Source organism: Dermacentor andersoni, chromosome 1 (assembly GCF_023375885.2).
Source record: "Dermacentor andersoni chromosome 1, qqDerAnde1_hic_scaffold, whole genome shotgun sequence".
In the NCBI taxonomy this organism is placed as follows: domain Eukaryota; kingdom Metazoa; phylum Arthropoda; class Arachnida; order Ixodida; family Ixodidae; genus Dermacentor; species Dermacentor andersoni.
The window spans coordinates 354048966-354075416 of NC_092814.1; the positions used below are offsets into that span (position 1 = coordinate 354048966).

The 26451-nt window shown below is 45.2% G+C and overlaps 1 protein-coding gene across 1 annotated transcript in view; it reads left to right on the forward strand.

The window, feature by feature from the left end:
• The window catches only part of hyx (cell division cycle 73 hyrax), an 85161-nt gene extending 66294 nt beyond the window's left edge, over positions 1 to 18867 (forward strand). The window contains exon 15 of the mRNA XM_050166515.3: positions 12637 to 18867. Coding sequence (XP_050022472.1) covers positions 12637 to 12685 — 49 coding nt within the window. The 3' untranslated portion in view covers positions 12686 to 18867. The remainder of the gene's footprint in view (positions 1 to 12636) is intronic.
• The last annotated feature ends 7584 nt before the right edge of the window (positions 18868 to 26451 follow it).

The window sequence follows — 26451 nt, forward strand, 5'->3', positions numbered from 1 at the left end:
GCTCAGCGGTGGGCCAAGTCAAGGGATCGTACTGATGTTTATTTCGTGGGTTGCTGTCTATATTCAATACCTTCCACTCCAACACATGGGGGTTGCTTAGACAGTGGGACAGCCTCTATTTTCTGACGGCAGCGAGCGAACGCGCTGGCGCTGAGCCTGATATCCCGCGCTCCTGTATGACCACTGTAAAACGGTGACCGGAGTTTCGGGCGCTGTATGGTGTCTCGCTTGATTTTTCGAACATGACACGCACATTGGAGCAGACATGGTGGCTGTGAACAACTTTTCCGCTATTCAGTTTGTCACCTATCCCCCTCTTTTCTTTGTGTGGTGATTTCACGTCATAAAAATGGCGTACAGCTGCTACCAAGATTTTAGTTGAGTTGGCACTAAACAGCAACTTTCGCCGCTGCTGGATACTGATGACACAGCGCTGGTTAAACCTTGCTGTATCGTATACAGCCGTGTCCAAGATTCGCTGCGAGCTCTGCGGTGGCAGGCAGGTCGTCACGGCAAGATGGCCTCCAATATGTTCGGACCAGTAAACCGCTTCGTTGATTGGGCATGAGGTTATGGTCTAGAGGTGGCCGGAAGCCGAGATTGAGCCCGTGGCTGACATGCTGGCAACTGCACTCTTAGAAAAATTTACGCCCTTTGGGGCTTATCTTGTCCCACAACGATAATCGTCATCTGTCTTGCCCGCGTTTCCTTTCTTTAACGCTTCGAGCCCAGTACTTCCCAGTCATGAACGGCATGCGCGTTATCAGTGTGACGCAGCATTCTCGACAGGAAAGTAGCGAGCGCCGAGTTTTCAGGAAAGGAAACACAAGCAAGGCAGATGACGATTGTTGTGCGACAAATATACACCCCAAAGGGTGCAACTGTTTTAAGAGTGTACCGCGAACAATTTCGCGAAGTTTGTTATTGTGCTTACTGGACGGAATGGCGGAAGCTCACGTGTAGGCAGAAAGCTCCAAACTGAATTCGCTGATCACAGCCCAATCTGGCAACGTTACATGTGCTCAGGCAAAGGTCACGCACATATACAGCCGAACCTCGATATATCGAACAGTGCGGTGATCGCTAAATATTTCGATATAGCCAGAATTCGATATATAAAATCGCGTAAAAAACGCGTAAAAAACTTCTTCAAATAGGTAATGAACCAAGGGTGCGATCAGGAATCGTTGCTCGGAGCGCGCGTTCGGTTGCGCCACACGCTATTGGCCTAGGTCGCGCCGACTTCGTCCGCCGGCAGCGCGCATTCGGTTGCACCATACTCAATTAGCCTCGGCTGTGCCAACTCTGTCAGCCGCGCGAAGTCGGCGCGGCCTAGGCCAGTTGTGCGTGGCGCAACCGAACGCGCGCTCCGAACAACGATCCCCGATCGCACCCCAATTGTGGGGCAGTAAATACTCACTTGAAGCTCACACAAAGTATTTATTTATTTGGCTGAAAGTACTGCAGCAGCGTAGTCTGCTTCTTATTGGCAGCTGCGTGCTTAAACATGGAAACCTCAACATAATCTAAACGATCCACAAGCGATAGGCCGGTGCCCCCTTTCGCGCCGCAGTAGCGGCGTGGAAGGGCCAAAGCAACTACAGCCTCAATTGAAGTCGGGAGCGGGGCAACATCAGCGCTTGTGGGATCAAGCTCGGCAGTGTCAACGTTTGGCCGCTACTTTTGCTGCGATCTCCACGTCCGTCAATCGAAGCATTTTCAAACACTGTCAATAACAAAGTATTAATAAAGTGGCATCTGTCAAGGCGTCTATGAGTGAGTCCAGCGAGTGTGCGCTGTCGTGCGTCTTTGTGGATGCAAACCGCCAGTCCTCGCGAGTCGCAGCAGGCGCAGGGCGTGGCACCGAGGAGGAGTCAATGCAACAAATACAATGCGTCGGTGACGTCAAACTAGCCAAGCCACCGCGTGCGTTTGCCGCTAGGTTCAAATGGCGCCCTCGGCGCGATCGATGTGTGCAGCTATAGTGTGCAGCTATAGTGCGCAGCAGTCGGGAATGCCCATCGTGCCACTGCTATCTTCGTGGGTGTAGCGGGAAAGCTTGCCATCTGTCAACAGAGCGCACATGGTCTGGGGTGGCAGAGGTCGATATATCCATTTTACGTCCGACCCCATTCGAAATAAAAATAAAAAATGCATGCAATTTTCCAGATGATATAGAAAGTGTTCAATATACGCCAGGGTGTCTACCGACCGGGAAAACTGGGAATTCTCAGGGATTTTGAGTAGTCTGGAAAAAAACTCAGGGAATTTGTACCTCAATCAGGGAAAATTAGCGGTAATTTTGTTGAAAGGGTTGAAAGTTGCGGTAATGCCGACACGAGTAACAGACAGGAATCGTAATGAATAGTCTTTCATGCCCTTTCGAAGGCTGGAGGGGTTTCCAGTGTACAGTCAACGACCGACTTTCCGGATGCCTGATAATTTGGACAGCTTCGCGGCACCATCACGTACCCCATAGAGTCAATGTATCAGAACATTTGAAATTTCGGACACGAGAACCCTTTGCCGTCCGATTTTCCTGACTTTTTGCCGTGACCGCAGGTCCGAAACGGCATTAATCAAAGCCACCACTGCTGCCGTTTTGATTACCTCGCTGCTTCGAACCAGCGCTCTCGCACGCAGATCCGCTGGCAATCGTAGCCACCACTGCGGCAACGCTAGACCTAGCTGCTTCGACATTCGCTATTAGCTCCTTGTCGTTGGGTGCCGTGTTTTTCATTGAAAGAATTCGCTACTGTCAGCAATTGTACCGACTGCACCTTTGTGGTCCTCGCGATTGGCTTAGAAGCTTGGAAAGCACGGTGTGTTGCATAATGCTGGTTCCTGAAAGTCAGCTTTGCCTCTTTACATAAATGTTACTTAGTGAAGCATACAAAAAAAGTATTGCAGTGAAGCAAGAGTGGGAAGGGGCTATTGCCACGGGACCCAGTATGTATTCTTTAATTATACACGCGTGCATCCGGTATCTCCTGTTACAGTACGAGCACTGATATGCCTAATACACGTACCGAAAGGCCTTCAGAGCGTTTTCGAATGTGCCTGTGGCGGTTTGAGCCCCTTAAGGGCAGTAAATGACATGACATGCATTTGTTTTTTCCAACTGGCTGATTTTCCGGACGTTTTCGCGGCCCCTAGGGAGTTAGAAAAATCGGACTTGGACTGTCCAACTGACCAAGAAGATACTTCAAATGGTCCGTGGGGTTAATGAGTGGTGGAAGTAGGACAAGAACAGAAAGAACCTACATATTGAATAATGAACAGGAAAGGTAGTGCACTGCCGCCGTTTTGAAGGAGCTTGAGCTCAAAAAAAAAAAAAAGAAAGTGTTGGCTGATGCCGAGATGTAGGTGTCCCTCATCCAAACCAAAATAAACTCTTTAAAGCAGTGAAACACAACACTGAGGCGTCGTATGCGGGCTGAGAGTATGTCAGGACAGTTGAGGTTGACTTACGAGCTGTTGGGAGAGAATCTCAATTGTGACAAAGTTCGGGCCTCATACCACTGAGCTTGCTATCATTTGATAGAAATAGCTCATATTCGAAAATATTTGCTTCTGTATGCATCTCCTTTTTATTTGAATTTGAGAATGTCTGGCTCGATTTGCAATTTTTTTCTAAGACATTTTATTTGCTGTGCATTTTACTAACCCCTCCCCTCTATTTTCTTTTTGAATAACGTAAACAATACTCCTTAGTATACAAACTGGATTAAGTCGTTCTTTTAATTTGTTTTTCATATGCTTACTAGAGAGTGACAGCATCGGGGGGCATGGTTTCAGCCCGTCTTGACATAAAACATAGTTCTACGTCACTCAGGGAATTTTGCAAAGGCGCTTAGAGAAAACCTGGAAAGCTCAGGGAATTTGGAAATGTCAACTTGGCAGACACCCTGACAAGTCATGTATAAAAGCTGATGCGCTTGACCCTTAGATCAGATTTCAGCGATCGCTGAATGTGCTCGCCGTTATCATTGAGCTTTGAGTGCCACTTGTTTTGCTGGACACAGGTCTACCCAATAAAGAGTTAGTGTTTTAGAGTCATGCTTTTGACTCCGTCTTTTGACTCAAGCTCCGTGTTCGCCCATATGTTCCTAATCCCCTGCGTTGCTTCAAATGCCAGTGTTTCGGTCACAGTTCACAGAGCTGCCGAGGCCGTCCAACCTGCGCAAAATGCAGTGCTCATGAGCACACCTCTGAATCTTGTGAAAACTCTCTTCATTGTGTAAACTGTGAAGGGGAGCACGCTGCATACTCGCGGTCGTGCCCAACCTGGAAAAAAGAAAAAGAAATTGTGACGATAAAAGTAAAGGAAAATATAAGTTTCAAGGAGGCACGCAGGCGGGTATCCTACCTGCCCAAGAACACATTTGCCAAAGTGGCGCATCAGGGGGCAGCGCCACAATGGTCTCCGGTGGCTGTTCGACCCACACCCAGTGAGCCGGCAGTGACGCCATCCGCCCCCCCCGGCGGATGCAGCTAGTGCTGCTCCACCACCCCAGCAGAAGGGGCCATCCACCTCCGGGCAGGTGACCTCAAAGGCCTCGTCCAACGTGACGAGGTCTTCACGTCAAACAAAGCGCTCGGAAGAGCTCGTGTCCAATGCCTCGCAAGAGGCGATGGACACAACCACCAGCAAGACGGCGCCACCAGCACCCTAAGGAGCGGCGAGGCACTTTCGATCGCTCCATAAGAGGCAAAACTCCCGTCACGGCGCCAGAAACAGGCCCGGGAGCTAACCTCAGTCTCTTAAACACACAGCACCCAACACAAATAGCATAATGGATACACAAATACTACAGTGGAACGTTAGAGGACTTCTCCATAACCTTGACGACATTAAAGAACTACTACACAAACACAATCCCAAGTTGCTGTGTGTTCAAGAGACACATCTAAAACGCACATAAACAAACTTTCTTCACCAATACACCATCTTCCGCAAGGACCGTGATGAGGCTAACACTTCGTCCGGCAGTGTAGCAATCCTTGCAGACAAGTCCGTAGCTTGTCGCCAGGTAGCATTACAGACACCCCTCGAGGCAGTGTCAATTAGAGGGACTATTTTCAAGAAGTTGGTAACCGTCTGCTCCATTTATATACCTCCAAGCTATCATCTCCAAAAAAGCGATTTCTATAACCTGATAAATCAGCTGCCGGAACCCTACATACTTGTAGGTGATTTTAACGCCCACAACACATTCTGGGGAGATGCGCGTTGCGACGCAAGAGGCCGACTTATTTAAAATTTTATTCTGACATCTAATGCCTGCCTATTTAATAAGAAGGAACCAACATATTACAGCCTTCAACACAATTCATATTCATCCATAGACCTAGCAATAGGCTCTGCTTCCCTTCTGCCTCATCTTGAATGGAATGTCATCAAGAATCCTTTTGGAAGTGACCACTTCCCTATAACTTTAAAATCAATAACGCAACATGACAACCCTCCCCGGTTTCCCATTTGGAAATCGGCATCGGCTGACTGGGAGCATTTTAAAGAATCTACTCATTTACCACTCGATTTTATAAACAATTTTAGTATAGATGAAGCTGTCGCATATTTTACTGCTTTTATTATTGATGCTGCTGCAAAGTTTATCCCGCAAACAAATGGTGGTTCACTGAAAAGACGTGCTCCCTGGTGGAATGATGACTGTAGAAATGCGCGAAAGAGGCAGAATAAGGCATGGGGAATATTGCGTAGGTCGCCGTATGCAGAAAATCTTATTGAATTTAAACAAATAAAGTCACAGGGGAGGCGCATACGGCGTCAGGCGAAGAGAGAAAGCTGGGTGAGGTTCCTTTCAGGCATCAGTTCTTACACACAAGAGGCGAAAGTTTGGAATGGCGTAAGAAAGCTAAATGGGCAGCAAATAAATCCATTGCCCTTGGTGAACGATCAAGTAAATACCTTAGAAGAGCAGGCAGACATCCTAGGGGAGCACTTTGAGCGTGTGTCGAGCTCAATCCACTATTCCCAATCCTTCCTTGAACATAGAGAAATAGAGGAACGAAAGCCTGTCACACGAAAATGCAGACAGAATGAACCATATAACCGGCCTTTTAGTATTGCCGAGCTGAGAGCCACCTTGAACACATGCAAAAGCTCTGCACCGGGACCTGACAGGGTCATGTATGACATGATCAGAAACTTACATACTGACACACAAGTCACACTACTTGCACTTTTTAACACAATTTGGGCTGCGGGATACCTCCCATCCACATGGAAGGAAGCGGTCGTAGTTCCTGTTGTGAAGCTGGGAAAAGACCCTTCCTTGGTGGCAAGTTATCACTCGATAGCTCTAACAAATTGTCTGTGTAAGCTTTTTGAAAAAATTATAAATCGCAGACTTATACATTTCCTTGAGCTCAACAATATGCTCGATCCTTATCAGTGTGGCTTCAGAGAAGGGCGGTCGACAACCGATCATCTTGTGCGCATTGAAGGAAATATCCGCGATGCATTTATACATAAACAGTTTTTCCTATCGATATTGCTCGACATGGAGAAAATGTATGACACGGCATGGCGTTATGGGATCTTGCGAGACCTGTCGGAAATGGGCATACGTGGAAATATGCTGAACATAATTGAAAGCTATTTCTCAAATCGTATCTTCCGTGTGAAAATCGCCAACGTATTATCGCGACCTTTTATACAAGAAACAGGAGTACCCCAGGGAGGAGTACTCAGTTGCACTCTCTTTATCGTTAAGATGAACACACTTCGTTCTTCACAGCCACCAGCCATTTTTTTATTCCGTCTACGTAGATGATATTGTCACGTGGTGGTGACGTTAAGAACACAGTAGCAATACTGTGAAAGGCAAAACTAGATTTTATTGGGCGAACCTGTGCCCACAAAACAGGCTACACTTATAGCACAACGAAAGCGGCGAACACAGTCGGCGATCGTCGAAAATCTGATCAGCGAGGCAAGCGCGTCGGCTTTTATACAGCAGTTGTCGAATGTTCCAGACTAATCGTTCGGACCTGCCTGCCTTCCACAATGTTCTACACCATTCGCGTCACGCGATGAAATCAGATAACACAACGTTCGGCGACAACAGACAGCCGGGTAGAAGCATTGATAACTTTCCAGAAACTTCGGATACATGCAGGCGCGTCCCGCGCTGTGCGATTACATTTGTTAGGTGGCGAAACGTGGTCGCCCGATAAAGATAAGTACACGTGTCAATATACAGATAGGTTTCAAATCCTGCAACCTTACAGTGTGTGAAAGACGGCTACAGCAAGGCTTAAACAAGGTGTCCAAGTGGGCAGACCAAAATGGATTTAAAATCAACCCCCAGAAAAGTTCTTGTATTCTCTTTACAAGAAAGAGAGGTCTCGTCCCAGATCCTTGCGTAGAACTGGGCGGACAACAAATACCTGTGAGCAATGAACACAAATTCCTAGGTGTAATACTTGACTCGAGGCTTACTTTCATCTCACATATAAAATGTCTTAAAGCAAAATGTCTAAAAACTATGAATTTACTTAAAATCCTATCCCACACAACATGGGGTAGCGACAGGAAGTGTTTACTGAATCTTTTACAGGAGCCTATTTCGATCAAGATTAGATTATGGTGCCGTTGTATATCACTCTGCCGCCCCGAGCGCGCTAAAGATGTTAGACCCCGTTCACCATCTCGGTATCTGCCTGGCCACTGGCGCATTTAGAACAAGCCCTGTCGAAAGTCTATATGTCGAGTCAGATGAGCGGTCCCTCCATTTTCAGAGAACATACATCAGCTTAACGTATTTTCTCAAGGTTCGCTCTAATAAGGAACATCCGTGTTTCACAACGGTTAACGACTTGACGTGTGAAACACTTTTTCGGAATAGAACCTCTATGAGACTTCCTTTCTCACTGCGTGCAAGAGAACTTAGCACGGAAATGGATGTCCCAGTTCTCGAACATCGCCTAATGCCTCAGGCTGAGCTATTACCACCCTGGGAGTGGCAGGTGATAGACTGTGACATATCCTTTGTAGAGGTCACGAAGCATGCTCCTGACCTCGAAATTGCTATGCACTTCCGTGAACTCCAATTAAAGTACTCCTGCTGCGAATTCTACACAGATGCGTCAAAAGCAAATGGTGGCGTATCTTACGCTGCTCTTGGTCCCTCTTTTTCTGAATGTGACGTGTTAAACCCCCAAACAAGTATCTTCACTGCAGAAGCGTATGCAGTACTGTCTGCGGTAAAAAACATTAAGAAACTAAACCTTGACAGAGCAATCATATTCACAGGCTCGTTAAGCCTTGTAAAAGCACTCATTTCTTTACAAAAGCATACAAATCCTGTCTTCAATGAACTCTACACACACTTATGTAACATCTACTTATCACATAGACATGTAGTATTATGCTGGGTTCCTGGCCATAGAGGAATCGAGGGAAATATGTGCTTGCTGACGAGATGGCCAAATCAACGGCATCGCAGGGTATTCGTTCTGCTGCAGTCCCTGCCACAGACATGAAGCCTTTCCTCAGAAACAAACTGCGAAGCCACTGGCAACGCTTGTGGGACGCAGAAACGAGTAATAAGCTTCACGTAATTAAGCCTAAGTTAGGTTTCTGGCACCCAACAACGAAAACACGAAGAACAGACATCCTGTTCACTAGACTAAGAATAGGACACACATTCGGCACTCATAACTTTCTTCTGACCGGTAACGAGCCACCAACCTGTGGTAGATGCGGCGACAGGCTTTCAGTCCTCCACGTCTTCCTGGAGTGCTGGGAAGGTGAAAGAGACAGGAGAAAACATTTTCCTTTTGCATACAGCCATCACGTCCCTCTGCATCCGGCCATGTTTCTTGGTATAGAACCGCTTTTTAAGACCAAAGCAGTCCTCGCTTTCTTAAAGGATGTTGTGCTACATGTTACAAGCCCATTCATTTCGTAGCGCATCCTCTTTCTAGAGGATATCGCTAGGATAGATTCTCTGTATAGCACATGCCTCTAGGCCCTTGGGTTTCAAGGGCCCCGGTGAGGCAGTAGTGCTCTAGACAATCACATATTTTATATATTGCATCATTCTTTCACAATGCATTTTAATGTTCATAGTACACAGCAATAGTTATTCCCATAATTTTATTACTTGTACATTTTATGGAATTTGCATCAACTCTTTTAGGCCTCTTTACAGCCACGGCGCATTAAAGGGACCCTGAAACGATTTTGGCGATTTTCTACAAACGTACTGAGTCGTTAGAGTAGGTCCTTCTGATCATTAATTGATGCATCTAAGTGCTCTGCGTAAAGCGTGTAATTTATTATAAGGTTTTAAATATACACATCGCTGCCGATCGTAGCACACTGCTCGGCGGAATTTTAAGCCGCCCCTACCCATATGATGCAAATAACCCATATGACGTCACGTGGGCGAGCTATCTGATTGGCTGACCAGGGCGCGTGGTCGATAATTTTTCCAACTGTATGGTAAACAAATAATCTTCGTAATAGTTGGAATGTTAGTTCATTTGTTTTTATAAAAAGAAAGTAACATAAAGAGAATGCACAAGAACAATTTTTCAGTACACTTCAGCACTTCCGGCACACAGCAAGTGTCGTCTGCTTGTGTTACAACGTACTCCATTTTGACGAGAGCTCCGCGGTCAGAGTCGGTCTCAGTCTTTTCGCGAGCACTATGATACGACTTTGTTGCCTTGTGGACTGCAAACCTAGCGACTGGCAATATGTCAAGCTGCGACATCGTGTCCCTCTGCAAGGCAGTATACAAGCGAACTGGCTGCTACGCAGGGGACTGCCGGTATCCGATCGGCGCCAGGATTTGTGCGTTTGTGGCCGTCACTTTACACCGGAAGATTACTAACGCAATACCGTTTCGCGAGTCCAGTATTAGGGCAAACGCAAGCGCAAGGGGACAGGGTCTGGCCGCTTGACTGTGCCGGGATGAGCCACGAGATGAGCAGAAGGGCAAATGTGAATGGTCTGCACGGTGCAGCCACCTGGTGGCACAGAGCTCAACCATACACAGTAGCAGCAACGAAGTGTATTCTTCTTTGCTGCTGGTGTGTATTTTTCGCAGGAGTGTAATCATCAACACGTTGATTTATATATGTTTAAAATGCTTTACACTTGGTTAGAGCAATATTAGCGCTTTGTTTGACTGGTTAAGCGCTGCGCCAGCAAGTGTCTGGACCGTGCAGACCGATCAGGCTGCTCACGTACGTCTAGGTTAAAGTTCCTTCATCAGCTTGAGTTTATGCCTCTAGTCATTTGCCGAAATGACCAGCTTGCCTGTTTTTAGCGGAGTACCGGACACGTTCGGCGCTACGACAGAATGCTCGCAACGCACGCTGCTTCGATAGCTCTCGGTCGACGGCCAAGCGGCTAGCGGAGAGGTCTCGCGCGTGAGTGGGCGTGCTCCTAAACAACCGGAAGTGAACGATGTGACGTCGCATCGTGACGCTAAACCAGTGAAGGCGGAGCTTAGCGCCGCTCGCTCGGCGAGCGAGTTGAGGAGGAAAAGCATAGCTAGGGAGGAGGGTAACTTCTAATCGCTTGCAGCTCCATTAATACGTAACGCTTCACTTAAATTGTGGTGTGAATGTTCTACTTAAGCTGTACCCTACGCGCCTACAAAATTTGTCCGAACCGTTTCAGGGGCCCTTTAAGATCACAGAACCCATCAGTCCGCTGCGAACTCATTAACATTAGCATGGTGCTCCTTCGCCACACCTGGCCCTTGCACCATTAAACATCAAATATTCATTCATTTGACAGTGTGTTATTCTACGCCATTGCAGTAATGTACAATATAGTGAAATGTCAATATATTGAACTTCAGGGGAGCATGAAAAATTGTTCGTTATTGTGAAAGGTTGTTATAGTGAAAGCCCTAAAATTAACCATTCCGCTCATCAACCCATCAGTTCATCAGTTGTCACTGTTTGAACTATCCACAAAAACGTTGCTGTTGGCTCTCAGCCTGTGCTGCTGCTATTTTCCATAGATTCAGTCATTACGTGCCACCAAAGCACTGTAAGAGTGGCGCGCAAAGGAGACGCTAAAGCTGAGAAAACCACCGACAAAAGGAAGCTCCATGTTGCCTACAAAGTGCAATGTTTCTTTTTATTTGTTTGTTTTTCACATTCGTTGCCGTGGACACTGCAACTGTCTCTCTCAAGGTGGACACCTGAACTATTCCAAAGTACAAGTGTGTGTAAATGACACCATCCAGAAAGTGCAACTGTGTGGCATTCCCCACAAGCATGGAGGTTACATTTCTCCATGCATGTAGCTAGTATGGGTGCAGAAAAAAGTGTGAAAGAAGGAAGAAAAATGTATTGTTGCCTTCGCAATAGAAAAAAAAACAGTCCCCTCTCGCCCTTTTCTCCTCTGGTGCCGTCTAAGGTTTGCCAAACCCATGCACCGCAGTGTCCGCTTTCTGTGCCTTGTCGTTTGCTAGCCTACTGTTCCGGCTGCCATCAAGGGTACATGGAGATCTAAGAATCTCCAGATTTCAAAATATTACTTCGTAGTACTGAGGCACTGTTAACATGACACAGAAACTGAATAATGATCGTTATTCTGAAAGTTTCGAATTTTGAAGTTCGAGTACTGAAAGATTTTTATATTGAAGCTATGAGCAATCAGCAGGAGATTTCTGAACATTTCGTTAATCTGAAAAGTTTGTTAATGTGGTGTTCATAGGACGAGGTTTCACTGTACTTGTTTCTACGTATCAGTTTCAATTAAGGTATCCAGGAGGTGGATGTGTCATGACGTCATGATAAAGTAGGTCGCTTCGTTTCGGAAATCAGTGCAGCTGCCACATGCCAACGCTGCCAGAAGAGATGCGAGGTGCACTCCTTTTTATCGTTTTATGAGCAATGTCTATGTACCCAGCCATATTGCCACCAAATCTCTCAGTGAATTTTTCTCAATATCATGACGATAATAATGTTATGGCGCCTGATTTAATATTTCGAGACCAACTTTAGTTTCAAATTGAACTACAGTAGACCTGTATAGTAAACTAACTGTATTCAAAGTAACACTTTATTTGCAGTTCTTGTGGTCCTGACTGCAGTGCATGCATTTCAGACCACATTTTTCGAAGTGCAGTACTGCCAGACGCTGCTTAATATAAATTGTGGGATCGCTTGACGCAGCACACATTTGTATTTCTTTGTACCAACCTGCACAGGCAAAAGGCGCTGCAGAGGACACTGCACAACATGGCAGCAGCTATGAAGTGCGACTTCATAGCTGTTGGAGTGAACAGCCCTATTTACTACTGTTTAACGGTTCCTATGCTTCGCACCGCTAATAAGGAAGTCTATTTCCTGTCCTGATGACTTTGTTATAGTGAGTGTTTGCTGTATCTTATCAGTGCTTCCCATCCTTCATACTTGCTAAGTGTCACCTTTTACGTGTTCATACTTTGTGCAGCCTTCAGTAAAAGTAAAAATGTCTGCTACAAAACTAAATTATCTATTACTGCAGAAGCTCCTGCCCACAATATAGTATTGTCTTTTTCTGTACTGTAGCAGTCATGTTGTGAATGATGCAGAGGCTCAGCTCGTCTGACCTTGGCACAGTCCCTTCAAAGCCTTCTTATTTTTACCTCGCAGAGTCGAGTTTCAGCGTACATGGACACATGATGCCGCAAGGAATGCGTAGCAACCTTCCACAAGCCACCACCACCACAACCAATACCACCACCTATACTGGAGCTGAAGGCACCTTTACATCTGCTAAAATGGATGCAGTGTTCAAGAACAACGGAGGTAGCCCTTCCGCAGACAGCCAAGCACTGCGCACCAGTATGGGGCATGTTTGACCACTGTGTGACCTCATAGTCATATCTTCCTGACCCCTTCCATGCCTTCCCATCTGCTCGTTCTTTGGCATGAAGACGTGTTTGTGCTTTTTTTTTTCCTTTTTTTTGTTTCCCTCCGGACTGAAACTGCTGTGCATTGTTGTTGCGCTACCTGTTTGTGTACGTCAAGTAGTGCAGTGGCATAGCTTCTGCTGGACCTTGATCGTTCAGGCAGTTTGTGAGGATTGACAGTGGCCACTTTCGTTTTGCTTACTATTTGAAGGCCTGCTGCTCTTGTTGAAATATTTTGAGGTGTATGAAGAGTCAGTGGCATAGTACCAGTGTGTGGGGAAAGGGGTGGAGTGTTCGGTTTTTTATTTTCCCCCGTCTGATGAATCACAAGCGAGTTGCAGTGAGCCTGTGGTGGATGAGAGGTGTAACCTTCGGATGATGTCATTGCTGTGGTTTTGGTGCATCACTCTTGAGCTTGCGTCTTGCATGTTTGCCGTTTCTCTAGTACAAAAGTAAGCGGGCCACTGAGGAACTGACTTTGTTTTTGCTGCATGCACGAGTGTAAGGGGGCAGCAATGCTAGAAGAGCAAGGTAGAATGCCCCATGACCATTTTCATCATTGGAGCTTGAGAAGCGATAATGGACTGCTGCTTTTCTCTCCCAGGGGTGGACTGTGTTTTGCCAAGCTGCAATGCAACTTGGCCTTCCTCACTGAACCATTTTGTTATGGCAACATTGCTTTTTGTTTTGGTGAGATGATTTAATGACATTTGCTACTTGTAAAGTGGCTATTCTACCTGCATGAATGAAATAAATCTGTTAGGCTCAAACTCTTATGCCCCTCTTTCTTTCTGCTTTCTCTTTCTCTCTAACTGTTGACTCCTGCCACATTCTACCCTCTTCCACAATACTTTTGTCCATTTACATTGTAGCAAATCATCTGACATTCATAAAATTGCACTGATGTAAAATAGATTTCACTCTGTGGCATTTTCAGCAGTAGTCATCTTCAAGGTGTTCTTTTTCTGTCTCTCTCTCTCTCTCTCTCTCCTTCCACTGTGTTGTGAAGTATCATACGTACAGGAGTGACTCTTGAAAAGTAGAGCTTTGAAAAAAAAAAAAGGTTATTTTGGCTTTGGACACTATTCTCTCCACGACTCTTTAACGTAACTTTTTTGTTTTCTCTCTATTAGAGCTCTGTACATTTTTTTTAAGCGATGGGCTTATAGTGTATCATATTACAGAAGTTACAAAACGCATGCTGTGTCTGCCTTGTTTAATGTCCTGTCTATAAGACATGTGGTAGTTTATTGCTGTGTGTGTGTGAGAAAGGGGAAATGAGTGTTTATCACTGTGTTGTGTAAATATAGTTCATTTTAGAGAGCACACCAGTGGTCACTGATGAGTAGCTGCATGTTGACACACTGTAATTCGTTCATCATTTAACTTGTGCCAGCTCGATGCAGCAGAACCCCAGGGACATACAGCAAATTCTCACTGTTTTGCATTGCAGATCCAAGTAGACACTGCTTCAGTTTTGTGCAGATGCACGTTGAAAGAAGCTGTTGGCCCTGTAGAGGCTAATGTGTGTATTTGTCAAGAATATGGTTCTTACCACTTGTGTATCATTAATTTTGAAAATTGATGCCTTGATGCTGTCGGGAAAAACTGGAGCACTCCTTAATTGTGGCAACTGCTTCAGGTGTTCGGCTGCTTCATGTTGATTCTTGAAGTGATATCCGAGTATCAGAATTGTCATTTGAAATGTGCACAGCGGGGAGTGAATGGTAAGATGTTTTATTTGCTTATTATTGCTGGGCCTGTTTCATAAAGACATATTTGGTCTTTTAAAACCATCTTCACAAATGGCACACTCTTATATGTACATACAGGGCACACGTACCAATAGTGTAGTCCTATCGGGACAGCAAGGAAATCATGTACGCTCAGGGCCAACGTCCTTTACAAAATACAGAACATGTGATGCTGTGAATGTTGAGCAGTTTCTTGTGCACATTACAATTGGAGTTTTAGAATGTTAGTTTTCTGTTTGTTGACACATCTCCTCACTTCAGCATCTGATATATGAGTGTAAAAACACCATGAGTACCATGCACTCTTGTGGTGCGTGCAAGGTGACTAATGTGCACAGCTGCTTTTTTTTCACCTGTGTTTTCTCTTCTGTGAGGGCAGCCTCGTGCCTGTTGGCATGTCTGTCATGAGGGTCGAATTTATTTTGTACATAATTATACCAGTAGAATTCTGATGCCTGCAGCCTGTCTGCTGCTTGCCTCAGTTCTTCTGTTTGGGAGTTCATTAGTTGTGGCTTTATGTTAACCCATTAACTCCCAAGCTGCCCTTGACTTTGTGTACCTTGTACTGGTGTTGCAGGATGCACTTCCCACATGTCCAGGCCACAGCTCTTCAGCTTTGCTTGCCAGTAAGCAACCGCAGTTGCCAGGCTTATTCATATTGTTCAGTTTAGCCATGGGGAGGGGGGGGAGCACGAATATATTGCGGAGTCATTGGACACATGTTAATACTGGAAACAGTGACATAATAAAGTTCAGCACACAAAGTAAGTGGTGCTGCAATACTGATATTGTAGAACTGTGATTATTAGAAAAACCTTCCTACACCTGAGCAGGTGTGTCACAGAAGTGCTAAGTGTCCTCATGCCTATTTTCTACTGATACTGAACAGTGCATCCAGCTTGGTGTGTTACCTCGTATAAGGCAGTTCCCAGCTTGACTGAGCACATGGATTCTTGAAGCAAGGGGTTGCTTTGTGGTTCTTGAAACAAGGATGCTTGGTGGGTGCTCTTCCATTTCCATTTCTGGCTCTCTCTATCCTTATGTTATATGACTATGATGCAAAAACTTGTACATTGGTGGAAATTCCTCCCTCCTCTGTTTGGGACAGCATCCCTATCCTTAATTTTCAGTCATTGTTATCAGCTTACAAGGCACCTCATCAGGAACCATGAGCAATATTTTTATACCCTACAAGCTGTATAGCGCCATCCACGGAGCGTTTTATCGTAATAAGTTTTTTTCAAAAAGGGTTCACTGAGTCCTGAGATAGAAGCAAATAAAATGTTAAATGCAGTGTTGGAGGAGCTGATCGACTCTCTCCAGAATAGAGGCTTGGCTTTCTATCGTTGCCTTGTCCAGTGAGTGGCATTCCTCTCCTGACTGCTTGTGCATTGAAGCCAAAGGCCAACTCTTATTCTTTTGACACAATTCATTCCCCTGCAACCTCCACTTCGATTCTTTTATAGCGAATAGCTTTCTTTATTTCTTTTGGCCGTTTTCCTGGTTGATGCTTGGTGGTTGCGCTCACGACCGATTCAAAGGCACCGATGCAAAGGGCGCATGCTCTCACGCAACCAAGTTGTAGGGTGCATTTGTCGCCGAATGACAACTAGCTCTGTGAGACAAGCATGCTGTCACGAGAGAGCTTTGAGGCATCGTTTAGGTGCTGTGGTACAGCCTTCCTGTACTCCTGCCAGTCTCATCCTTGTGGCATCTGGCAGCTATGGAGAACTCCATGGCAGGAGAGCAGTGTGGCAGTTCACTTCCACACTGGTGCTCGCACAGCTCAACAAACATGACGAATTGGCTTGTATGTTGTAGCCACTTATACTACTGCTGCAGATTTGCTGGTTAACGGCTCACTTCTCTAAGGAATTAAACAACGAAACAATGAGCTTTACCTAAATTTCCTCGCTAATAAATTTATGCTTTCAAGTGCATATTTTTTTTTTAAAGTAAATAGCTTGCTGGAAGCTTTTGGATACTTGCTTACGTTAACAATCATCGTTGATGGTTTCTGCAGATATTTAAAAAGTATTTCTTTCTTTTACAGCAAAGCTGTTAGGGGAGTTTGCAACGGTTTTCTGTGGCAGCTAGTGGTGGCTGGATTGGTGTAGAATGTGGTATGAAGTAGCAGCACAACCTGTGTTGCATCCCCAAAGTGCCTGTATGACTAGTCCGCTGGAACATGCAGCTGAATACCGGCATCGGCAGTCAGCATGGCATGCAAGCACATGCGCCTGATTTAGTGGAGGGTATACAAGCCGTAAGCTCAGATATAGCGAAGCATTTAAAAAGACTCTGGTACGGCAAAGTATATTCACCGGTACAGTAGAGTTCTCTTAATTTGACTCCGGTTAATTCAATTCCGACCAAAGTTCCCGGCCGGCGCCCATACGTTTCTATGGGTGTAAACTTCCGTCCGATTCAAAATTGGCCCTCGCTGAATACTTCGAACTTGACTAGTCAGCTTCGTCGCGGTGACTGATGCGGTGAAGCATACCAAGAATGGAAATGGGCCTTCGTCACGGGACCTAGCACGCGCTTCTTAATTACACAGGCGCGCACGCACAGTCTCCGGTCACAGTACGAACATCTAGACTCCTATAAGCATACTGGGAGCCACTCAGAGCTATTTCTGACGTTGCTGTGGCGATTTGAGCCCCTCGTTCCGCCCGTCATGCTTGCCTCGTATACGAGACCGTTAACGGGGCCTAGTATGCATTCCTTAATTTTATGGGCGCTCACCTGCCGTGTACCGAGAAGCGGAGAAAAACCATATGTTTTGGGAAAGCTAGCGAAAGGAAAGTAGTAAGATGAAAAAAAAATCCGAAAGGGGAAGTTTAAAGCCAACAAAAGAGCGGGGGTGTACCTAAAACTCTGAAGGTCTGCCTTTAAACTTACTAGGCGTCTCGGTGCTCGTACTGTGACCTGAGACTGCGCATGTATAGGTGTAAAAGTCGCCGCCCCAAGCACTCCGTACAGATGGTTAACCAGCGAAGCTGAAACGTGCGGCCTCGGTGTTTATCACTGGGTTAATTTCGACGGTTCATGAAACGATGGCTTGGTAGGCTGCCGGATCCTCGGTACGCAGTTGCTGCTTACGCTCCGCTGCACGAGCCTGTTCTTGTACCCGAGATGCAGCATCGGCACGGCGTAGACGAGCTCGTTCCCAATTCTGCTCGCGGCGTTGCTGATCGAAAGCTGGCTGCTCCTCAGGAGTACGTATGACGCGTGGCCTACCCATTTCGGAGCCGGAGAGAAACTGCTGCGCGCCCGCTTGGCTGCGACGGAGAGCAACGACGTCACTACAGGCGCAGCCAACCTCGCGTCTCTCTTTTTTTCGCGCATGCGCATGGGGTTTGTGCCGGAGGAGTTTTCGGCGTACAGGCGACAGACGGACAGACGAATCGGATAGCCATAAATAGCTTCGCTGTAAAAGGAACACGTGCTATTAAAATAAACATCATTCACCTCTTAGTATGCTTCACCGCATAACACGTTTGTATTGCGGCGAAGCGAACTTAGACGATTATTGCCAAGCACGTTAATGGCGTGCTTCGGCGCTTCCTGTTTTTTGCTTAATTCGACCCGCCGGGTAATTCGACCAGTTTCGTTGGTCCCGCCAGGATCGAATTAACGGATAGTCGACTGTATTAGTGAAGTGTTTGGAAAAAAGTTGGGTAGATTTGTAATAAACATTCTTTTAAAGCGAAGCTTTCTTTGTCTTTTATTTTTTTATTGATTGATATTTATTACATACAAAGGGTGTGCGAACTTCTTTAAAGAGCAGCTAGACGCAAATGGTTGCATTGGTCGAAAAGTTAGTTTTCTATCAGTTGCTCGCAGCTTGACTTTTCATTCTCAAAGCGGCTGAACAAATCAGCTGCGCAGTGACATTTGTGTATGCTGACACTTATTTTATGTGACGATAACAGTGCGAGCAGACATGAATGATAGGAAATGCGGGACATTTTGGTGTGGTGATGGCCAGGTCGTGCTGGCTGGTGTGACCATTGGTCGCCTTGAGTTTCCCCTTGGTCACCAGTCACGGTCGGGGTGAATGTGCCGGTGGGAATGTGCTCTTACACATCTTCTATGTCTTTGATGTCTGAGTTGCTCGGGTTCGCTTGGATTTACACACATCTGTGAAGTTTTTACCTTCTTTGTGATGATCATCCAATAATTCAATAAATGGGCAATTAGCTGGTCTCTAACTGTGTACACTAAGAGACTGGATGTGGTACAAATATAAAAAATTGGTTTCTGTAGCCATCTGTACTATACCTGCAGTTGTGCCTTTGACCAGCTCTGTTTTCTATAGACGTGTAGTTAACAGTGATGTTGCGCTTATCTGAATCACATGGAACAGCTTGTTACGTGCGCTTTAAAATGCAGGCGAAGTCCAATGATTTCGTCGAAGCACTCTAGCAGCTGTTGTGAGGAATTACGTAAAGAAACAACATACGATAAGTAAATATTCTCACTGCTACAAATATACGCCTTCAAGTGCATATTCCTTTTAAGAAAGTGAAGCTTCCTTTGGTGAACCCTCCAGGACTTTGCTGACCATGGCTGCCTTGCCGAATAGCTCAACACAGGATGGTACACATATAATGAATTCACTAATATAGCCATCTGTACTACCCCTACAGTTGTGCTGGTGACCTGCTTTCTACTCAGCAGAATTCCACAAACATACAACAAACAGTAGCTAAATATTCCTGCTGCAACAAATATATGCTTTCAACATCATGGTTCATTCTTAAGGCAAAGCTCTCCTTGTGCTCCTCCCTTGGGTTTGCCTTGTCTGCTGGGTGGGTATCTCGCCAGGTGAAGTGGGGCTCATCCCGAAGACAGTACAATGGTAAGCTGGGTTGACGCTGGAGACAGTATAATCTATAGTCGAGTGGGTCATGTGGTGAGCTTGTATGGTGGAGTCTTCTGTATAACCTCACACTTTTCCCAGATGTGTCATGCACTTGTCCGTGCTTCGTCGTTCAGGTGGTTGATATGTAATCCTGCTCATTGGAATTTCAGCAGACTCAAAATATGTTAATGCTGTCTTTGACAATCATTATCGATGGTTTATATACATATTTTTGTCTTTGTTTTTCTTGCTACACAGGGCATTTCTACAGGCAATTCTGCATACTCTGCGTTTAACAAGAATCCCCGAGTTCTGTGAGCCACTGCTGGCTATTGTGGTTCACACTGCTGGCCATTTGTGCCCCGCAGCGTGTATCATGCAGAAGCACCATACATGGGATTTAGAAGCACTATACAGGATCCGCTGATTTAATACTTTGCAGGCACAATCGTCATCGCTTGATCTATGCTCCATGCTTGTCTACTTGCAATGCTCAAACCAGGTGTTTGGCCCTTTAATCCTGCCGAAGGAGACCTTCCTGGGATATTTCCAGTTACACGTCTCCCGTCGACCAAAGTCAGCCTTTACCAGTGAAGTTTCTGTACTTTCTAGCTACTACCTCTGTCCACGGCCTCTGTCGAACTTCTTTTCCCTAGGTATCCATTATTTTCCCTTTTGGCTGTTATGTTTCATGCATTACTTGACCTACCCAACTTCACACCTTCGAAAGAATTGAAACCTGGGCCAGTCGTTATACATTCATCTTGAGGACCCAGCGCCAACAGATGAGAGACAGTCGAAGAAAAGTCAGTGCCAATGTTTGTCCTTTCTTCGATCCTCAATCTGGTGGTGCTTGGTCCTCAAGATGAATTCACACCTTCTTTTAATCTTGAATGTTCTGTCCCTAACCCTGTCGTAACCTCTCCATCATTTTTGTATGTACGTCAGTGCGGGTCTGTGCATGTTATTCAAATTACGATAATGCAGGCAACAGAGAAGTGAAAATTAGGAAAATTGCATGTGTTGTCTGGGTGTGAAGGACGTGGGAGATAAAAGGTTAACATAAAAACACTTCATTTGTTGTTCATGTGTTTGATTTTTGACAGCAGCTCTTAATGTCAGTAATATTGTCCTTCAAAAGTAAGGCTCTTTGGGAGATTTATTTTGCTTCATGTGCATGTACTAAGCTTTTATTAAAGATCTGTTATTATTGAAAATTATATGTGCAGCTCAGTGAATGGATTCTGGCAACAGTATACGTTGCTGAATGGATGAGCGATGGTGGTAGGATGAACCCTGGACAGATCTCATCTACTCGTCGATGCTAAAAGAGGCAAATTTGAAAGCCTCAAATAGTAAAGCTGTTTGTGCAACCACATACTTATATGATGAGCAGTTGGGGAACTAGGGATTTTAATAAGGGAACTTCAACAGGGCCTGGGCGAAAAGTATTGTTGTCTAAACGTTGGCTTAAGCCTGAAGCTTTCCATGTTCACCCTCTGACCACTTCATTTCCATCTTCCTGTGAACCCTTGGCCTTGTTCGCATTCACTTTTACGTACTATTAAAAAGCTTGTATGGCTGGAGACATTTCATTCAACTGAACAACAAGTTGAGGTAGCAGACCTACATTATTGAAGTCTTCTGCAATCTTGCTCTAGTATCTCTTGCGTTTGCCAAGTCGAATGAAGTACATTTCTTTGTCACAGGTGGCAACATACAGTGAACAAAGCCATTGAAAATTTATGCCAAGTAGATCTTTAGTTACTGACAACCAGTGTATCCATCAGTTACACTCTGTTGGCAATTAAATCAATATTTGATGTGATGGAAGATGGTGCTGCTGTTGTGCACTGCCATGTGTCAGTATGTGTGTTGGCAAGAGCACTAGATCCTATGTTGTATACCTGCCAAGTCTTGTTTATCTGTATGGTATGCAGGATTTCAGCATTTTGTACGCTTGTAAAGCCAGCAGTCTTGCAGAAAACATACAAGAGGAGAGAGGAAAAAACAGATGGAAAAACAATATGTAGACTGGCTGGCTACTCTGTGAAGGGGTAAGAGAGTACTGCATGATGTGTTGGCAGCTAAAGAAAGATGAGAACAGCGAAAGAAAACACGAACGGTCACATGTCTTCTTCTGCTGTGCTTGCCTTTCTAGTTTTTTTTGGGGGGGGGGGGAGGCTATTTTGTAAGTGTACACCTATTGGACATGTCCAGTTCGTCTGCTGCTGAAGTTCTGATTGGCTGGGCTGGGATACATGTGAGAAGGAGACAGGTGCCCCCAGCTCAGCCAATCAGAACTTCAGCAGCAAACGAAATGGACATGTCCACTAGGTGGACATTTCCAGGATAACCCCTCCCCCTAACACGATTTGAGACTCCACTGGGACATTCAAGTACTAGCCCGGTGACGTGGTGACTCGTCATTATAATTGTCATTGCTTTATATTAACGAGACAAGCTGTTCGATGTACGCAGTTCTCAGCATTTGAATGTGGTGGCAATTAAAGTATAATGTGTGTGGTTGTGGCACGCAGCATGCACATGTGCAGACAGCTTGGCAAACCCGAGTGCTCGGTATATGTTTCCACATCTTAATGTTCCATTTACAGATGTTGGCCAGTGCATTGAACTTTCACACCGCTATATGTCACGCTGCCATATAGTGATGGCCTCTTCGCACGTTGATGCTAGGAAATCACCTAAAGACGATTTTTCTTAGCATTTCATTGGCTCTGCCGGGAGTGTCTTCTCCGAGCTCCAGCAGCAATGACGTGCTGTGCTTCATGGAGTACCCAAACGCAAGCATAGCGGCATTGAGTAACCTCAATCTTGTTAAAACACCGCCCTTCCCTCCAGCATGCACATCGAGCGAGTTTTCAGTGTGTCTGCTGATGTCATAAAAAAAAGAGGGAATATAATCGACAATTTTGTGAAGCAATCTTTAGTGAAGATAATGTGTGAAAGGCTCCAGAAGATGCACTGAAAGATGAAAGGAAACTATCCTAAAAGCAATTGGTTAAATTTTAGTACTATATATGTTGGTCATTCCAACGGGGAATAAATAGGCGTTTGTGAATGTCATACCAAGCCACAGGCGGGACAGAAGTGTTGCTTCAGCTCTTGGTTTCCTAGGCAGAGGATGGAGCTGCAGACGCAGATTCAAGGTACGGAGGCAGATATTGGTAAATTTGTTAATTCTAGCCTCACTGTGCCAGTGTAAGCTCGTGTGCTATTGAGTGAAGTCTTGTAGCTGCATCAGTTCTCACCAATGGTATTTGTATACAGTGGACACCAACAAAGGCACATTAGGCGGCCTTAGATCCATGCAGTCATCACCATTGACAAAGCGACGTACATGTTTCTGATTACGTGGTGATGTGTGATGTCATGAACTTCTTCATTAGGTCCATGGTGAAACGGCCACATGAGACGCTGAAGATGGACCACGAATGTGATGATTCCTGAACAGTGCTGCGAGTTCTGTAACTGTAAATTGTTACAGAACTTGTTACAGAAATTGTTACTTTGTAGCACTTAGCTATGCTTGGGTGGATGTTTCATTTTCCCTTTATTAATTACTTCTGTCCACCTTGTGGGTTTCCGCAGAACTATTGCATCAAACTCTTGCCTTTGCTTTGAGTTGTTGATAAATTCGACTTTGGCCTGCCATCTGCTAGCCGCCTGGTTAGCTCAGATGGTAGAGCAGCTGTCCCAGAAGGGCAGTGGTCCCGGGTTCGAATCCCGGACCAAGACAAATTTTTCTTCAACTGTGAGGCTTTTCTTTCGAGGAACCCATATGGGTTTCCTTTGTAGCACATAGCTACGTTTGGGTGGATGTCATTTTCCCTTTATTAATTACTTCTCTCTACCTTGCGGGTTTCCACAGAACTATTACGTAAATTACATCAAATCTCGAGACATTTAACGTCTTGAGTTTGATATATGGTGATAGACTTGGAGGGGATCAACATTGCACCTTCTGAGCATGAGGATAAAACTGAATCATTCATAAAAGCTTGAATTGATGCAGGAACAGTCGTATGGCCTTTTGGAGAGCTGAAAACATTTCTACTTTCTTTTCAGTGTAGCTGCAGGAATGCCTAAGATATAGGCTTGGAGCTGGATGCATGGTACCATATGGCTGTAGAGATGTCTTGCTGTAGGCGTGAAGCTCGGAAGTAGAGCTGGAGATTATGGAAGTTGGGCAGAGTGTATTATGTGCATCCTCAAAAAAATGTCGGGTATGTATGCAATGATGGGATTATGTGCAATGGCTACAACGATGTGTTTTCATTCGAACAACTTCCGAAAAGTTTGGGCTTACCGTTGCTTTATCTTTGCTCAAATGTCATAACAGTGAAGGTAGCATTTTTCTAGCAAAGCTTGCATACGCTAGCCTGCGTCGGCGATGTAATGATTAAAAAAAAAAAAAACCAGTTGCTCTCAGAGCTGCGCAAGTGCAGGGATTGCTATATATATAAAGAAAGCAATAGACCCGTTGACTGGAGAATCTGCACCGCCGCGATACTGACGTCATTCTCTCCGCCAATAGGAGTCGTGTGTCTAGGTAACGTGAGCGCCACGAGTGTTTCTCGCATCAGGACACTGTCGGAGCTGCGATGCGTCGGCTGCGCTGCGTGCGTTCGGCTGAAGAACAGCCGGCGTTTGATGAACGCCGCCAGGAACTCGCTCGAGAAAGGGCTCATCGTCGGCATGCCGACCTTGCCGGGAGGGAGCGCGAAGCCGAGGCGTTACGACAACGAAGAGCCGCGGATCTCGAGCTGAGAGAGAGTATGTTCACTTGTAGTGTCAATACCGTTTAATAAATACACAATGAATGGAAACCAAAACAAGTTATCAGTGTTGTATTGTGGTGATTCTATACTTACACAAAATTCACACAGTTCATCACACACTCTAGTAATAAGCAAATAAAGTTACACTAAACTTATACGCATTAAAACAAGCATTAAAACACAAGCCGCAGAGCCAATACAAGCTTCGCTTGCACCCATCTTCACAGAGGTCAATTTCTTGATCCGCGTTCAGTAAAATGCACACTTGCGCCCGAAAGGCGAAGCTGTAATAGCAGTAGCAAAATATTAGACAACGACACGAAGTAAGGGTCATTGTTTTATTGGCCATATAAATTGCTGTAACATTCGCTTATTAATTAAATTAACCATCATGGTGTTACCTGCGCACAGTCAAACGAGCAGATTTCGCTCGATGACTGTGTACAATGGCTGCCGCAAATATGGTGTGATGACATAGGTGCCGACTACGGTGAGCTCCGGGGCCCAAGCCCCCTCCGGAGTTTTTCGGGGGAGGGGGTCTCAGCCCTCCCCCCGTCGATGCCGAAGCCTACCCTTTCCACCTAACGTGTCAGAGTTTTTTGTCACCCGCATCATTTGAGGTATCTTTTGACTTGCTTCGACCTTTTCACTTAAAATTTTATTGTGCCTAATAGCTTAATTACTGCATAATTGCTGGGGCGGACGTGCACGGATTTTAATTCATACTTTGCTTTATTTCTTCGAATCCAGACAGTAGGAGTGCGAGCCCATTAGAAGTACCAGCGCCGGCTGCCTCATCCGTATGTGCTTACTTCAGCATTGTTTTAAATTTCCACTGTAAACAGCATGCACATACACGATATGTTCAAATATATACACAGGACAAAGTTTATTATATATTTACAGAGAAGGAGTCGGCCAAGTAACCATTATTCCTAAAGGTATGGATAGCTTATGCCTAGTGAATGAATATGTTGCTGTATGTTTACCTCGCTTTAAAATGCTTTGCGTGCTTTTTTGACCCTGGAAAAAAAAAAAAACCTGTAGATACCCCTTTGGCAGAGTCTTTTATCAACGGCGTGTAAAATGCATGTGAATTATATGTCTCAGTATTGCGTCTCTTTCTAGTAAGCAAAGCTAACTAAAAAAAAAAAACACTTCTAATAATTTACAACATTTATTAGGGATGGAAACATCGTCACTTGCATGCAGGTGTTATAAATACATACAGGGTGTCCCAATTAACTCTCATGTGCACCAAGATTTAAAAAAAAAGCAATGCGTTACTCGAAGAAAACCTAGTCAATATTCTTTCCAGTACAGTGGAGTAGCTGCCAGTAATTTTTTCGTTACTGAGATTTAATTAGGTAATTGTAATTAATTATCTAACTCGAGACATACTATCAAAATTTTCAAAGTGTCAATGAGGCATCTGTAACTGCAGTATACTCGGCAACGTACAGGGTGTCTACCAACCGGGAAAACCGGGAAAACCGGGAATTCTCAGGGAATTTGAACAGTCTGGAAAAACTCAGGGAAAACTCAGGGAATTTGTGCTTCTATCAGGGAAAATTAGCTGTAACTTTATTGAAAGGGAATGAAAGTCGTGGTAATACTGGCTCCAGTAACAGAGGAATCGCAACGAATCGTCATTGACGCCGTGTCATCGGCACGATGTATTGCCAGAGTAGTTAATGACCGATTTCGTAGACGTCCGATTTTTCGGACATGCCCGATAATTTGCACGGCTTTGCGGCACCACCACGTACTCCATATAGTCAATGTATATTGCCCTGACTGCAGGTCAGAAATGGCATTAATCAAAGCCGCCACTGCCGCTATTTTGATTATCTCACCGCCTCGAACCGGCACTCTCGCACGCAGATCCGCTGGAAGCCGTAACCACCACCGCGGCAACGTTAGGCCTAGCTGCTTCTATGTTCGCTATTAAGCTTCTTGCCGTGCGATGCCGTGTTTTTCATTGAAAGAATTCGTCGCTGTCAGCAATGGCACCGACTCCGCATTTGTAATCCTCGCGATTGGCTTTGAAGCTCGCAGAGCACAGCGCGTTGCGTAATGCCAGTCTCCGAAAGTTAGCTTCGCCTCAGTACAGTAGTGTTAAGCGGTGA